Below are 15,162 nucleotides of genomic sequence, written 5' to 3' on the forward strand. Positions count from 1 at the left end.
TCTCGTTGATTGCAAGGAGTGCAATTATTGGGAGAGAGATTGTTGGGTACAATAATTGTCCTTGCTTGGTAGACCGATCGAACTGTGGTGATTGAGCTGCTGTGAAGTTCAAAAGATTTGAGTTGCTCCATTACCACCAGCTATAATTTTTGGTAAAGCGGCAAGCGCTTGGTCCTACAGACTATAATGATTATAAATAAAACACGTTAATTAAAATACTTGTGCAGGTTATAAACAACAACTTAGTTTTGGTATATATATACATATATATATATATATTTTTATCTAAACTTTGGACAAAACCAATTCTTACGATTCGGTTGATTTTAAAACCAATCCTCGTCGTGATTGTCAGAAAACCGAACCTAACCATGCAGTTTGGACTGGTTTGGTTGAGTTTTTGAACATCTCTAGATGACATGCAGTTCGCACTTGGCTCGAAAATATGCTCACAGATGAACTCTAGTAAATGAACTCTAACTTGTGGGCTTGTTTTTTGTAGTCTAGCTTGAGGGAACACAACGAACAATCTAACATGCATGAGGAAGCATTTCAGCACTTTAAAATTAAACCAAAACAAACCTAGATTTTCGGTTCGGTTTGATTTGATTTGGTTTGGATCATCAACTTTAAAATAATTTTTTTAAAATGAAATATTTTGATTATTTTTAAACATAATTCAAATTTTTTAAATTAACTATTATAAATATAACTAAACATTAAGGTATTTAAAAATATAAATTTTTTGGCAATGGCATCACAAAATTAAGCATAAAACCTAAAAACCCTCGAAATGAATTGCTTTAACACCAGCAATCATAAATGTAATAAAATAAATGTTGAATATAAGTGTTGACCTAATTGCCATTAAATAGAAAAGTCAAGAAGAACATTAATTTTAAAATGATAATTAAAAAAGTTAATTTAAGGCCATGTGAGAAAATAAATATATTGCCCTCCTAATAAGCAACACATTTGGGCAAAGGCCAACATGAAGAATTGACAGCCATGTGATCTAATTATACATCACAGTAAATGCCAATGTTCAATTATAAAACTCACCATCAAATAATTTTATTGATTCCTACTAAATTGCAATAAAAATATATGGTATGGTGCAAAAAATTTGATATTTTAACAAGAAAAGTTTGAGTTATAAACATTTTAAAAATCGTCGTATTAGTTGATCTGAATAAGGTTTTGGTTCTCTAATCGATCGAAATTTGATCTTTGTGCAATATTTTTTTCGTTGTGTTTTAATTTATTGTTTCATCGATACATCGACGTTATACCACGTAGGGATAAACATAAATTGAGTCAGATGAAACCAACAATAGGTTTGGATCGGTTTTAGTCGATCACGGATTCAAAGTTAGCTAAACCAAAAACATTGTTTGGTTCAAAATTTAGATAAAAAAAAATGTCCAAAACAAATCGAATCAAAACGATTATGTTAATGTAAAAATTATATAATTGACTTTGTTTTAGCTTTAATTTTATGTAACTTGTTTTGGTTATTTCCGTTTTAAAAATATATAATTTGTTATTCAAAACGTTTTTCTTTGGTTTGGTTTGGTTTGGTTCGATTATCTATCAAAACGATTCAATTATTTCGATTGACTTTGACAATCATTTGAATTAGTAATTAAAATATATTTTAAAATATAATCTTTTAGTTATTTTTTAATAAAATTTTTTAATATAAAGTTTAATTAAATTAATAACAATCAACAAAAAAATTTTAAAAAAAACGATTCTTAATTCACTATATATCATCTCATAAAATATATAATCTAAATAAAAATATAAATAAAATTATTGATTTAATTAAATTTTGGGTTTTTCAATTGGTCAGTTTCAAGATACATAACTCGAAACCGAACCATTTAAAATTCGGTTTAAATATTTATATTTGAATTAAAAATTTTGATTTTGGGTTTCTTCGAATTGGAGTTAAATTTTTTCAATTTAAACCAAAGTTTGAATACCTCTTGAGGCTCTGAAAATTTATTGGTAATGATAATTAAGGTAAAAATGCAACCAATTTTTTTTTTGAAGTTAGAGTAATTCCTTTTAAGTATTTATATTTGTATACTAAATTTGTTAGTTTTGATTGGTGAGCATCCACCAAAAGGACCTCTTATGAGCATCGGCTAAGGTGAAGGCGTCCACTTATTAGATATATAAGACAGACGTTACTTCACCAATATTCATATACATACTCATATACTCATGATAAATGTTTATCATATCAAAATTAAATATATAAATAATTACAAGTATTAAACATTTTAATATAATCATGTTTGAAAACAAAAAATTTCCATGTTACGAGACCAATTGAAACATGAAATTTGAGTTACTATATTTTTTTAAAATATATGAGATACATTTACAATTCAAAATTTTTTTGGTTATTTTTTTATTTCTTAATCTAAGTGATGTGGGAGACTCGAATTTAAGTCAATACAAAGGAAATTCCGGTGAAATCATTGGACCAAGCTATCGGTCTCAAAAAATTTTTGGTTATTATTGTTCCCAAGCCTATACAAATTTCACTCACCTGGTTACATGACAGTATACAAATATAAATACTTAAATATATATATATATATATATACACACACACACACACACACACTACGTGACAAATTGAAAATGAAAAAATATTATATTGACAAATGACACTGACATTTTAATTTTTGAAATTTTGTAATTACTATTTCTACGTGACAAATTGAAAATGAAAAATATTATATTGACAGATGACATTGACGTTTTAATTTTTGAAATTTTATAATTACTCTTTTCAAAGTTTGTAATATAACATATCTAAATCAAAACGTAAATAAAATGTTGATATATTTAAATATAAGATATAATATTTAAATGATTAAATATATAATGTAACTCAATATATTTAAATGTAAATCGAAATAGAAGTCGAATTACATTAGTAATTTTGACTTTATGAGTTTAAGCAAAAGACACATAAATAATACAATAAAAATGGGAAAAATTAAATAAAAACCAAATTTTCTCAAAAATTATGATGGAGGTAATTTCACTATCTTGTCAGTTGATCAATACAGCCTGGCTTAGTAAATGCTCCAATTTTTTTATTTTTTAAATTTAAAAATGAATGCTCCATTTAATGCTAAAGAAAATGGTTCTAATTCAATCATTCAACGGTGTGATGACGAGGACATAAGGGAGAAAATCAACGGCTATGAGAAAATCAAAATAATATTTTATAGAAAAATATATGATCCACCGGATATATTTCACCTCGTAGATCTACACACACATTTCATGGGACCCACACAAATGCCGTCTTCGTGTGAAATTAATCTGGTGTAGCATTGAATTTTTCGTATTTTATTGCATGATTGAAGATTTATCGAGTTAGAGTTATATATATATATATATATATATATATATGATTATGCTGCACACCTACCGTATACATCTATGTGAGCATCGATGAGGTGTCGCTCACTCATTGGGTACACAATTTTTCTATATTTCATCACATCCAATGACGGAGTGACACCCCATCGGTGCTCACATAGGTGTGCAGCATATCAAAACTATATACATGTGAGCACGATAGGTGTGCAATATATCAAAACTGTGTGTGTGGAGTCTCTCCGAGCAATGTGGAACCTTATTCCGTTTCTGCGCATATTTTAATATATTTGATTTCGTTTGAATCCACAAAAGGAACCTAATTCTTGCCAAGAATTTAATGAAAAAGAAACAAAAATAAATGTTTACCTCATATAATTGAATCCCATTTACGTGGGATAGTAAATAAATTATATTCAATATTGATGATGACAATGGTACGAAAACTAGTGGACTGACGTATTGTCTGTCTGTAATACAATATATAAAGGAGTAAATTTCTTATCAGACAATATATATAAATATATATATAGAGTTTTGATATGCTGTACAACTACCGTACATATTTATGTGAGTATCGACGAGGTGTCACTCACCTATTGAATGTGATGAAATATAGAAAAATTGCGCATCAAATAGGTGAGTGACATCTGATTGATACTCACATAATCGATGATTTATATTTATGGATATATCGATAAAAAGATATATCTTTTTTAGTCAATGGCCGACCAATTATTAATTCATCCATTAATTTGATTGGTTGATTAAAAAGTGATAAAATAGTCAAATATGTATTTAAATTTTAAAATCCGATACATCGTTTGGTTAGTTCGATCCTAGGGTTTTTTTTAAAAATAATTTAAATTTAAAAAATTATTTCAAAAATAATTTAAAAAAAAAGTTGGACGCAAATACCTCAATCTGTGCTTTGTAAGCGTGGACGCTGCTAACGTGGAACAGCGTCCGTGCTTACAGAGCACGGAGCTGCGCCACGGTGGAGCGTCCGCGCTACGCTCCTGTCCGTGCTTCGTAAGCACGGACCCTGTATATTATAAATTTTTTTTTGTTGAGATTATCACCTTCCACATGGCGCTGCTCCATTCGAATGCCTCTTATATGTTGGATTCCTTCTTCTTTTCTTTCCCGTCTCATTTTTGCATTTTCAGATTCTCCTTTACGCTCTGAAAAATTTTTGAGACGAAGTTGAGAAGATCTACAACATATTTCAGAATGACAGATAATCGAAATCCAGAAGATCCCAGTGTCCTCTATTTACAAGCGACACATATGTCAGCAAAAGTTTCTTCGTTGACCTTCGATGATATTGTGAAAGTGAAGAGGTCAGAAAATTTGATTTGGAAGTTATTTACTGATAATTACTTACACAATCGTGTACTGGTATATTTAAATCATATGGGTTTTTATGGAGTTTTAGTATGTGGCTCTCAAGTGTATGATAATCATTTGATTACTGCTCTTGTTGAACGTTGGCAATGCGAAACACACACGTTTCATTTTACATGTGGTGAAACAACAGTCACGTTACAAGATGTTTCAATAATTTGGGGGCTAACAATTGATGGAGAAGCAGTAACTGGAGTAGATGTGTCACATAAAGTTGAGGAATGACAACACATATGTTTGGATATGTTGGGATTTTTGACAGCATCAAAACATTTGAAAGGTGGTCATCTTTCTATGACTGCACTGTACGATTATTGTATGTCTAACCTTGTTAATGATGATATTTCAGAAGTAGATGTTGTGAAATTTACTCGTTGTGTTGCGCTAATGATTATTGGAGAAATAATGTTCTCTGACTATCAATGATGGTCTGTTAGGCTAATATTTTTGCAACTGCTACGAGATTTTGATAACGTGAAGTCTTATAGTTGGGGTATTGCAGTTTTAGCATTTTTTTACCGTGAATTGTGTAACGCGTCACTTATAGAGAAGACTACAATTGCCGGACCTTTATATATCCTGCATGTATCTTTAATGTGATGCGATTATGTAACACAATTTTTTTTTTAAAATTTGTTGAACTATTTTTATTATTATAAGCAGCTATGGGCATGGAGCAGGATTAAATGTGTTAACCCCGATCGAGATGGGTTAACATTAGTTGTACCTCCCGTTGATCCGGATGCTATTATTCCAGTTTCTCCATATGGTGCACGGTAATTTTTAATAATTATTGTGATAATATCATATATATCTTGTATATTATATTGATATGTAATTTTTTTTATAAATGTAGGTGGAATGTTGGATTTAATTACACACATGCGCCAACACATTCTGTAAGAATTATAAGAGATTCTCTAGATCGTATGAATAATAATGAGGTATTATAGAATTTCAATATTTTATAGTGATTAAATTCATACTATTTTGATTTGAATAAATGAATAATTATTTTTAACTTTTTTTACAGTTTAATTGGATCGTTTATCAGAAGAATGACATAGATGTGAAGATTATTATTGATTCATACGACAACAAAATATGGCGATGTGTTTGTCCCCTTATATGCTTTGACATCGTGGAGATGCATCGTCCTAATCGGGTCATGTGACAATTTCGAAGACGGCAATCAATTCCAGGGTCTGCCGTCGACAATGACGATATGCATAATATCACGAGAATAGGACATTGAAACACTGATTGGAGATATTATCATAGAAATTCAATTGAGCTGTGGAATAATAGGCTGATATATGTTTCTAAAGGGGTGCGACACGGGCGATCGATGCAAACTGACGAATACTACTTCCAATGGTATAATCGAATCACTGTGCGCACCATATTACCTGAAGTTTCTGTCGTTGGTTTTCAACCACATCCGTACAATACTTTTGTTGGACAAATTAATGTTGAACAAAATTTCAGTACGCCTTCTCCTTTTTCGCATCAGTCATCATTCGGTTGGAGAAGTGACATGGTTAGACAACCAAGTGGGTTTGCAGGAGCCTCTACTATTAATACGTCAGCTGAATTGAATATTGCTGGAACCTCTACCACTCAACCTGGTTTTTTCAGTGATTCAAGTTTTGCTGACTTTCGTTCGTTTGGTTAGCCAGATTTTCAGACTCCTTATTGGTCGAACACACAAAGTTTTACGAATTTGCTTAATGTTGGTCCACAGCATATTGTGCATGATACTCGACCACAGAGGAATGTTGTTTCACCTATCACTTATCCAGGTTACTCACAAGAGGAAAATCCAGAACATGTACAATTGCGTAGAGGGACGAGACGACGCAATCCACCTGATTGTGGTACTGGGAGCCATTTTTATCATTTTAATTATGACGATGATTCTTCTACTTAATTGTTTGTACATATTGCAATGTTGTATAGTCTACATTCTATTATCTATACAAGTTGTTTCCGTTGATTGAGATATAGTACAACAAAGAAACATAGTTAAACCACACCGAAATGCAATTCATAAAAACATACACATCAACTCATAGTTAAACCATATCGAAATACAATAATAAAAACATACACATAAACGAAAGAGAATGATGCCAAATCAGAAGGCATCAGGACTCGCTGTCCTCGTCTGACAGCTCAACCTCGTCATCCTCATCATACTGAAAGTCATCCTCGACGAGTCGATGTGAAAAGGGTGGGGGAGGTGGAAATGGCTCGTCGGAGGCGCTAGTGGCAGGGAAGCGTTGCGCAAGCACACGATTAAAATCATGCACGTAATCAAACTGCTCGCGTGTCATCTGTCATTGTCTCCTCATCATGCGCTCTAAGTCATCAAGACGCTGGTGTGCGGTCTGTCCTCTCTCTGCACGTCCCTGTCCTGCGTGTCGTGCCTGTCTGACGGGCTGTGGATGTGCACCACTCCCTGAACCTTCGCCCGGACCACTCTCAATCTGCCTACGTCTTTTATCTCTCGGGAGCTTGCCATAAATTAAAATATCGCCTTTCTTGTGCAATATTGGCTCACTATCATCCCATATAACCCCAGCTAGGCGGCACAGCTCCGTGATGGTCGACGAATGTGGCATGCTAACTGTGGATGTCCCCCGTGCAGCCTGCAGAATCGAATTCATAATCACCCGACCTGCATCCACTTTCTTTCTGGTGATGATGTAATACACAAATGCTGATTTCGTCTTTGTGACATCAGAGACATGCCCAGATGGCATCAACCGCGATGCGACAAAATGGTACCAGTTATATGTCTCCCTAATCATGCATGTCGCAGGAAACGTGACCGGAGCTCGCTGATTATTTAGCTTCCAAACCGTGCTCGGGTCACAAAGTATGTTGATAATCGTCTCATACGGATAGGGCTGTCTCATAAATCTTGTATAATCGTCGTTTTCATAGTCAGGCATCGAGCACAACGAGTTAATAGTCTTGCTGTCAAAGGCAACCATCTGCCCTCTTACTCTCACGTGGTAGTCCTCATGCCTAACCATCAAGTTAGCGTAGAATTCTCGGACAAGTGACATCACAGCATCTTGTGGTGGCTTCACAAACTCAGCCCAACGCAAATGCTGAGCCAGAATTAAAGTATCACAACCCTCGACGCTCTGATCCATCGCTCTTTCTCGCTGCATGTTTTTCTCTTGTAATTTAGAATAATTTTCAGCTGCAACAGCATCCCAAAAACGCCGTCTATCAAAACCATCATGCGACGACTGACCAGCCCCAGACTGAACTTGCTTGCCTTTCTTCCTTGGCGGCATGGTTGAAATCGCGCTAATAACCTAGAACTTGTCAAAAAACCACTTTTTATTAACAACTTCCTAATTGAAGCATTACATCGAACACGTTATATGCACAAACTCTATAACATTGTTAATTCACATTTTAAAATGAAATTGATGAATGATTAACAACACAAATAATGTTACCTGATATATGAACTGAAAATGTATTGCAACTCGACCGTGAGCGATTTGTTGAAATCGTTTGATTTTTAGTGGGAGGAGAAATTGGGAGAGGATATTGGGGTTTGAAGGAGGAGGTGAGGGAATTTTTTTTTTTTTTTTAAAGTAAGTGGTGTAGCGCCGTGGCGCTATTTTTTCTGGGGACAAGCGCAGAGGCACTTGTGTGTTAGCGCCGCGGCGCCTTTTTTTCGCAAATCTGGCGCCGCGGCGCTAACAAATTAACGCCTCGGCGCCACATTTGCGCAAATATGGCGTCGAGGCGCTAACACACAAGCGCCTCGGCACCCCATTTGCGCAAGTCTGGCGCCGAGGTGCTTGTGCGTGAGCGCCGCGGCGCCATATTTGCGCAAATGGGGCGCAAATTAGCGCCGCGGCGCTACAATTTACAAAAAAAAAAAACATTGAATGAGATGAGAGGAAAGTTTTGTCAACTACATTTTTCTAACACTTAAATTGATTACAAATCATACGTTAATACAGATTAAAAAAAGACTTCAGCGTTGTTGTCTGTCTCTTAAACCCGGTGTATCCATCTCATTTTTAATTCAAGTTGTTCTTTCTCTACCAACTCTTCTTCTTTCACGTCTAACCGGATTGTGGCGCAATTCGAAAGTTGGAGGATCCCAGTATCGCTCATCTGCAAGAGGTTGAAATCTGCCTTCGTACGTTGCTAAGTACTCAGATAGGTTATACCAGGGCTGCACAAGTGTCGTGGGATCCAAGGAGTGCCACTTAGCTGTGCAAATAGCACGGGAACATGGGATGCCGAAAATCGTCCATTTACCACATGAACAATCACTCGTTGACAACTTGACGACATGCATATGTTGACCACGACTTGGTCTTCCTACCGTTGCAACAGAAGCAGTTTGATCACGTACATCGTATTTGGAAACACGATGTTCACTAGATTTTCTCGCCCATTTCTTATACTTCCGACATCCATAATCTGACCACAGTTGATTTTCCTGAACCATACGACCACTTCTTGTCACACGTTCAATGAAATATTGTATGCACCTCAAAAGTGTCAAGTGTACTATGGCAGATATAGGAAGTCTACGAGCACCTTTCAACACACTGTTTAAACACTCCGACATATTGGTTGTCATCACACCACGACGCCAACCACCGTCATGAGCCAAACTCCATTTTTCTTTAGCAATTCCGGCCAAATATCGGTGCGCCAGAATGTTTTTTTGTTTGATTGCCTCCATTATTGAATCAAACTTACAGATTTGATTCTGTGTGCCTGCCGCCCAGCATAAATCTTTCAAATGTACGTCTTTGAACTTAGCGTTAAAGTTTGAACACACATGTCTCAAACAAAAACGATGCACACCGTAAGGAGGTTGAAAATATGGTAGATCTTCCGTTGCTCGCACGATTCCCTTATGCCTGTCAGAAATAAGACACAAACCATGTTCACCACGAACAACATGTCTTCCTAGGTTCTCCAAGAACCATTTCAAAGAATCTGTTGTTTCTTCATCAACAATAGCAAATGCTAGCGGTAGAACCTGATTGTTCGCATCCATAGTCACACCAATCAACATTTTGTGCTTGTATTTGGTATACAAGTGTGTACCATCGACACTAATTATTTTCCGACAATGTCGAAACCCATCAATACACGGCCTGAATGCCCAAAAAACATAGTTCAGTGTCTTACAAATATCAGTGTTGGCTCTCAGATGCTTCCACTCCACAACTGTTCCCGGATTATATTGGGACAAAGCACACATATATTTCGGAAGCAATTGAACGGAGCTCTCCCATGTACCATAAGCAATTTCCATAGCACGTTTCAAACTTCGCCATACCTTCTTGTACGATATTTGATATCCATATTTATCTTTCACATTTTCGATGATATACTTAATCTCGTAAGCAGGATCACAACGAACAACTCCCAATAGCGTATGTGCCACCATCTCACTGTTTAAATTCTTATGGTCTATACCGACAGAGGTAGATATACATATGTGAGGTTCGACGTATTTTGTTATTTTCCAATAACCAGTCTTGGCCTTGAAAGAAGCGCGAAGTCCCCATCGACAAATGACAGTAGAAGAATTATTTTTACAACGTAACTTCCACAAATTGTGTGTGCTATCCTCGACACGGTACTCACGCCTGACAACTCTGACTGAATAATCTTTCACAGATGCAATAAGATCATTCTTATCTTTAAATAACATATTAACGCATAATTAACCCTTATCCGGATTGTAATAGCTTGATTGCACTTCAGAAGGTACATCGACAGAATCAACAGGTTCTTCCCCAAAAAATTTGTTGAAAAAAGATGGCATTTCAGAAGTGTTTGAAAGAAATGGTACGGTCTGCCTCTGTAATGTGTCATGCGGTGGTTGTCGAGATGATGTCCCCTCATCAGGATTTGTAAAAGTATTCACTTCATCATCAACATTCACATCTTCTTCTTCAGACTCGCTGTATGACATATCGGGTTCAGAGTCAGTCCTACAAATATCATCATTATTGGCCTGATCCGGACAACGAGCACTCGTATGTAATGTTGGATTCGGCCAATATGGAGCATTAATTTGTTCCGACGAGACATTGATATATTGATCCCAAGACCCACTTACATCATCGAAACTCATATTACCGAGTCCTTCAGTAACCCGTGGAACATAAGATTCTTGCTCCTGGAAACCACCATATGTAGACGTACCGGGTTGGTTATAGAAACCTGAATCGGATACATGTGGAACATATGATTCAGGATCACCAAATCCACATCATGCTCAATTGAATTTTCTTCCACGTACAGATGCAAAATATGCATATTGTCACAATGCATTACAAACTGTAAAGCATCGTCATCAACGAGATTGACTTGAATTTCATGCCAAGATGCTCTCTCTATGAATGAATACTTTGTTGACATCTTTATAGAAAAATTCGCTGGATCGATTGTTAACATTTTATGCACAACTTCAGCTAACTCCATCAAATTAATAGATCGTAACACTCGTATCGGTCTAACAAATGGAATGCTATATTCAGCTGATCCATTATCGCTAACTATATGACCACCAAAATATAAGAGTACGACGATGTTAGACATTGCTAACGAAATTTGAAAGAAAATTTACGAGAAAATTGATAACTCATTCGTTGCATTTCTTATCAATTATATAGGAGAAAAAACGCGAAAATTATTCAGATTTACAATATTGTAGTTCACGTCCAAATTCATATCTTCAGCTTTCACGTGAAATGTCGGAGATAAGATAAAAAGCTGAAATGGTCAGAGATAAAGGCGGTCGAATGGAGCAGCGCCATGTGGAAGGTGATAATCTCAACAACCAATAAAAATCGATAAAGATTAAAAAAAACTTGTAATATACAGGGTCCGTGCTTGCATACATGGACCAGCGTCCGCGCTTTGCAAGTGCGGGCGCTGGTCCAAGCGCGGACGCTCCACCGTGGCGCAGCTCTGTGCTCTATAAGCACGGACGCTGTTCCACGTTAGCAGCATCCGCGCTTACAAAGCACGGATTGAGGTATTTGCGTCCAACCTTTTTTTTTAAATTACTTTTGAAATAATTTTTTAAATTTAAATTATTTTAAAAAAAAACCCTCGATCCTATCTTAGGTATTTGATCAAACGACATATAATGAATCACACACGATTTTTCTTGTGATGTAATTAAAGATAACAATGAGGAGTTTCGGTAAAATTTTATATCATCCGTTTTCGTCTTTATTTATTATATTCATCTTCATTCACATTCTCGTCGGTTATTTAATTTCATCTTCATCTCCGTCAGAGAATTGAATATTCATATCTTATCCAAATATTATATTACCACATATAATTGTATTTTCTCAAATTTGAATTTTTTCGAATAAGTTATGAATATTTATTAAATTGCTGAGAATAATTAAGAAAAATAAATATAAAAATTAGGAAATTAAATATTATAGAAGAAATAATAAAAGAATAGAAACAATCCATCGTAACATCATTATCTTATAAAAATAACGTCAACTCTATACTAATAAATTTTATCATTCCATACAACTAATATCATTCAACGAAAACATATTTGAATTAACATCATAGCCCAAAAATCACACCGCACACACACACATTTATATATAATCGGGTATTCGAGTCGATTATGAATAGGATTCTTTAAGACCCGTCTTCATTCCTATACCCGAAAATCTTCATACTTAACTATCCATTTATTTAATCAGGTAAAAAAAATTCCCTCTATACCTTCCTCCATTTGAATCGGGTATCAGATTTCTATCGAGTTCGGAGATAATTGTCATCCCTGAAGCAATTAAAGACAATATGAAAACTCATATGTGACACATACTACATCATTAGATAAAGGCGTAGAACAATACTCTTGGTGTAAGACCTAATAAAATCTACTTTGTTTATGTATTTTAACAATAAAAAATCTTAGAATAATTTGGTGTTGAAAAGGTTACTAAGGCGAAGTTTATGACAACTCATGATGTCTGAATTGTAATTTTCAAAGACATTGGTTTACTTGTTGAAGCGGGAAGTAGCTTCAAACAAAAGTCAGAGATGATCCGTGCAAGCTGTGGATAACATTTTCTATATTTAATATTTTAATTAAAAACCGTTTATATTTTCATATTTGAAATCGAAACTTTCATTAAAAAAAATTAAAGAGATTATTATTATTTATTTATTATAAGTTAGTGAAATAATTAAATCTATTTTCCTTGATGTATGTCATAATTACCCAAAAAAATCAAAATATATTTAAATATTGTATATATCTTTTGTGAAAACAAAAAAAAAAAGAACATTTTAAAATTACATGTTTATCCTTTAAAACTTATTTTTAACCCTTGAAAGTGTCATAAATGTACAATTTTCATATGTTATTCATCAACTGTTATCACCTTTATGTCAATCACTGAGGTGATATACATATATTGGACGTGATAAATATACAAAAATTGTATATTCATTTGGTGAGCGTCATCTCATTGATGAACACGATTGGTGAGCATTATCTCAAAATTGTATAAATATATACATAAAAATGTAAAATATAAGATAAATAAAAGCCTGAGGGGTATTTGTAATTTCAGAAGTAATTGGATCTATGGACTATGTGTTAATTTTTCAGAAGCGTCGTAGAAATGTGAAAGCGTACATAATCGAAAATAAAATTTTGGATATAACTAAAAATTTAGGAAAATTACATTTTGATTTTGTATATTCGTTTTTGCAATTCTGATTTTTCTAACATGAAATTGATGTGGTGTGTATGTCGTATTATCATATCAGGAATTTCGATTAAAATTATCAAAATTAAAAAAATACATTATCTTTGAAATTTTAGTTTTTTATGGTTTCAAAATAGGGATTTATCAAATAATATTCGATTCCCAGTCAAATAATCCAATTCAACCCTCAAAATTTTTAGTCAAAATTATTTTTTTCCGAAATTGGCGAGTGTCTAACAAGTTTAAATATTTTATTATATTAACATAATTATACATTGAATAAAAATATTTATGGCCTTTATTTATAGTTTGTATAGCTCGTAAACAAAACGGGATATTTTAAGACGAACTCAAGGAAAATTCTAACAAATAACATTCACATATTGAGTTCTAAACTCAATCTTGAATTTGCTAGTTTAAGCTTGAGTTCGAATTTAATTTTTAAAAATATTCGACTCGACTAGACTCGATTTGTTGATCCACCAAACGTCTAATACCGTGGATATCCTAAATGTGGTTTCCACTCGGGCAAAAACTTGTGTGAGACGGTCTCACGAGTCGTATTTGTGAAACGGATCTCTTATTTGGGTCATTCATGAAAAAGTATTACTTTTTATGCTAAGAATATTACTTTTTATTGTAAATATGGATAGGGTTGACTCGTCTCACGGATTGAGACGGTCTCATGTGAGACTCACTATTCCACTCGAGGATAGAGTAGCATTTATTCACTCCAAATCTCGAACAAAATAATATAGGAACTATATCTTCAATTTCTTTTCCAAAAAAGAAATATAATTTAATTCTGGGTCCACCTGCGGATGGTCCTTATATAGATCAATTATTTTGACGGCAAAATTGGGAAACATCATGCATCGGTGAATTAATTAATTATTATAAAAGCAATAAATTAATTACAACTTATTTCAAAAAATAATAAAAATTTAATAGTAAGTTTTTCGTAGTCAGTCTTATTATTTATGTGAAATAAATCAACTCTCTTTATCTTTAGACTAAAAAAAATAATTTTGACATAAAAAATAATATTTTCATAGATTAGATCGAGTAGAAATTATGTCTCACAAAATTTACTCGTGAGACAATTTCATATAAATTTTTGTGATAATATAATTATATCATTGGTTCACAATTCATGATGGACATTATACAAACAAGTTATGAGATATTATGATAAAATAAATCCTATAATTATTCTAAAGACCTCAATTTATTAAACATTTATAATCTATATGGTCAATAATTAATTATGGTAATGTCAAGATTTAACTATTATTGTAGCGATACTATTGAAGAATCGATTATTTTTTCAAATTTCTATCGTCATAAATTTGACTACTTTTGTTTTGGATAATTAGTATTGTGGCTAAAATTATGATTAAATTATTTTTTCATGTTGCTTAAAACTCCAAAATTGAAACAATTTCGTTTCAAAATAAACAATTTTTGCACATAAAAACAGGGAAAATCGTATTTTTCATTCATTTTTTTTTTGTAATTATGATTTAATATGTTATAATTTCAGTCTTATGTATTTTGTAAATAAAAAAATTAAAGAAAAAAC

At 33.5% G+C, this 15,162-nt stretch overlaps 1 protein-coding gene across 1 annotated transcript; it reads right to left on the bottom strand.

Annotated features, from left to right (window-relative positions):
* Positions 1-8,875: 8,875 nt before the first annotated feature.
* Positions 8,876-10,531, bottom strand: LOC140985931 (uncharacterized). Its single transcript, XM_073453874.1, has one exon. It carries the CDS (start codon positions 10,529-10,531, stop codon positions 8,876-8,878), a length of 1,656 nt encoding a protein of 551 aa, XP_073309975.1.
* Positions 10,532-15,162: the final 4,631 nt, after the last annotated feature.

This window comes from Primulina huaijiensis, chromosome 10 (assembly GCF_012295235.1).
Source record: "Primulina huaijiensis isolate GDHJ02 chromosome 10, ASM1229523v2, whole genome shotgun sequence".
In the NCBI taxonomy this organism is placed as follows: Eukaryota; Viridiplantae; Streptophyta; class Magnoliopsida; order Lamiales; family Gesneriaceae; genus Primulina; species Primulina huaijiensis.

Bases quoted from the DNA above. Each gene is read 5' to 3' on its own strand.
- LOC140985931 (XM_073453874.1), bottom strand. From the start codon at position 10,531: ATGTTATTTAAAGATAAGAATGATCTTATTGCATCTGTGAAAGATTAT.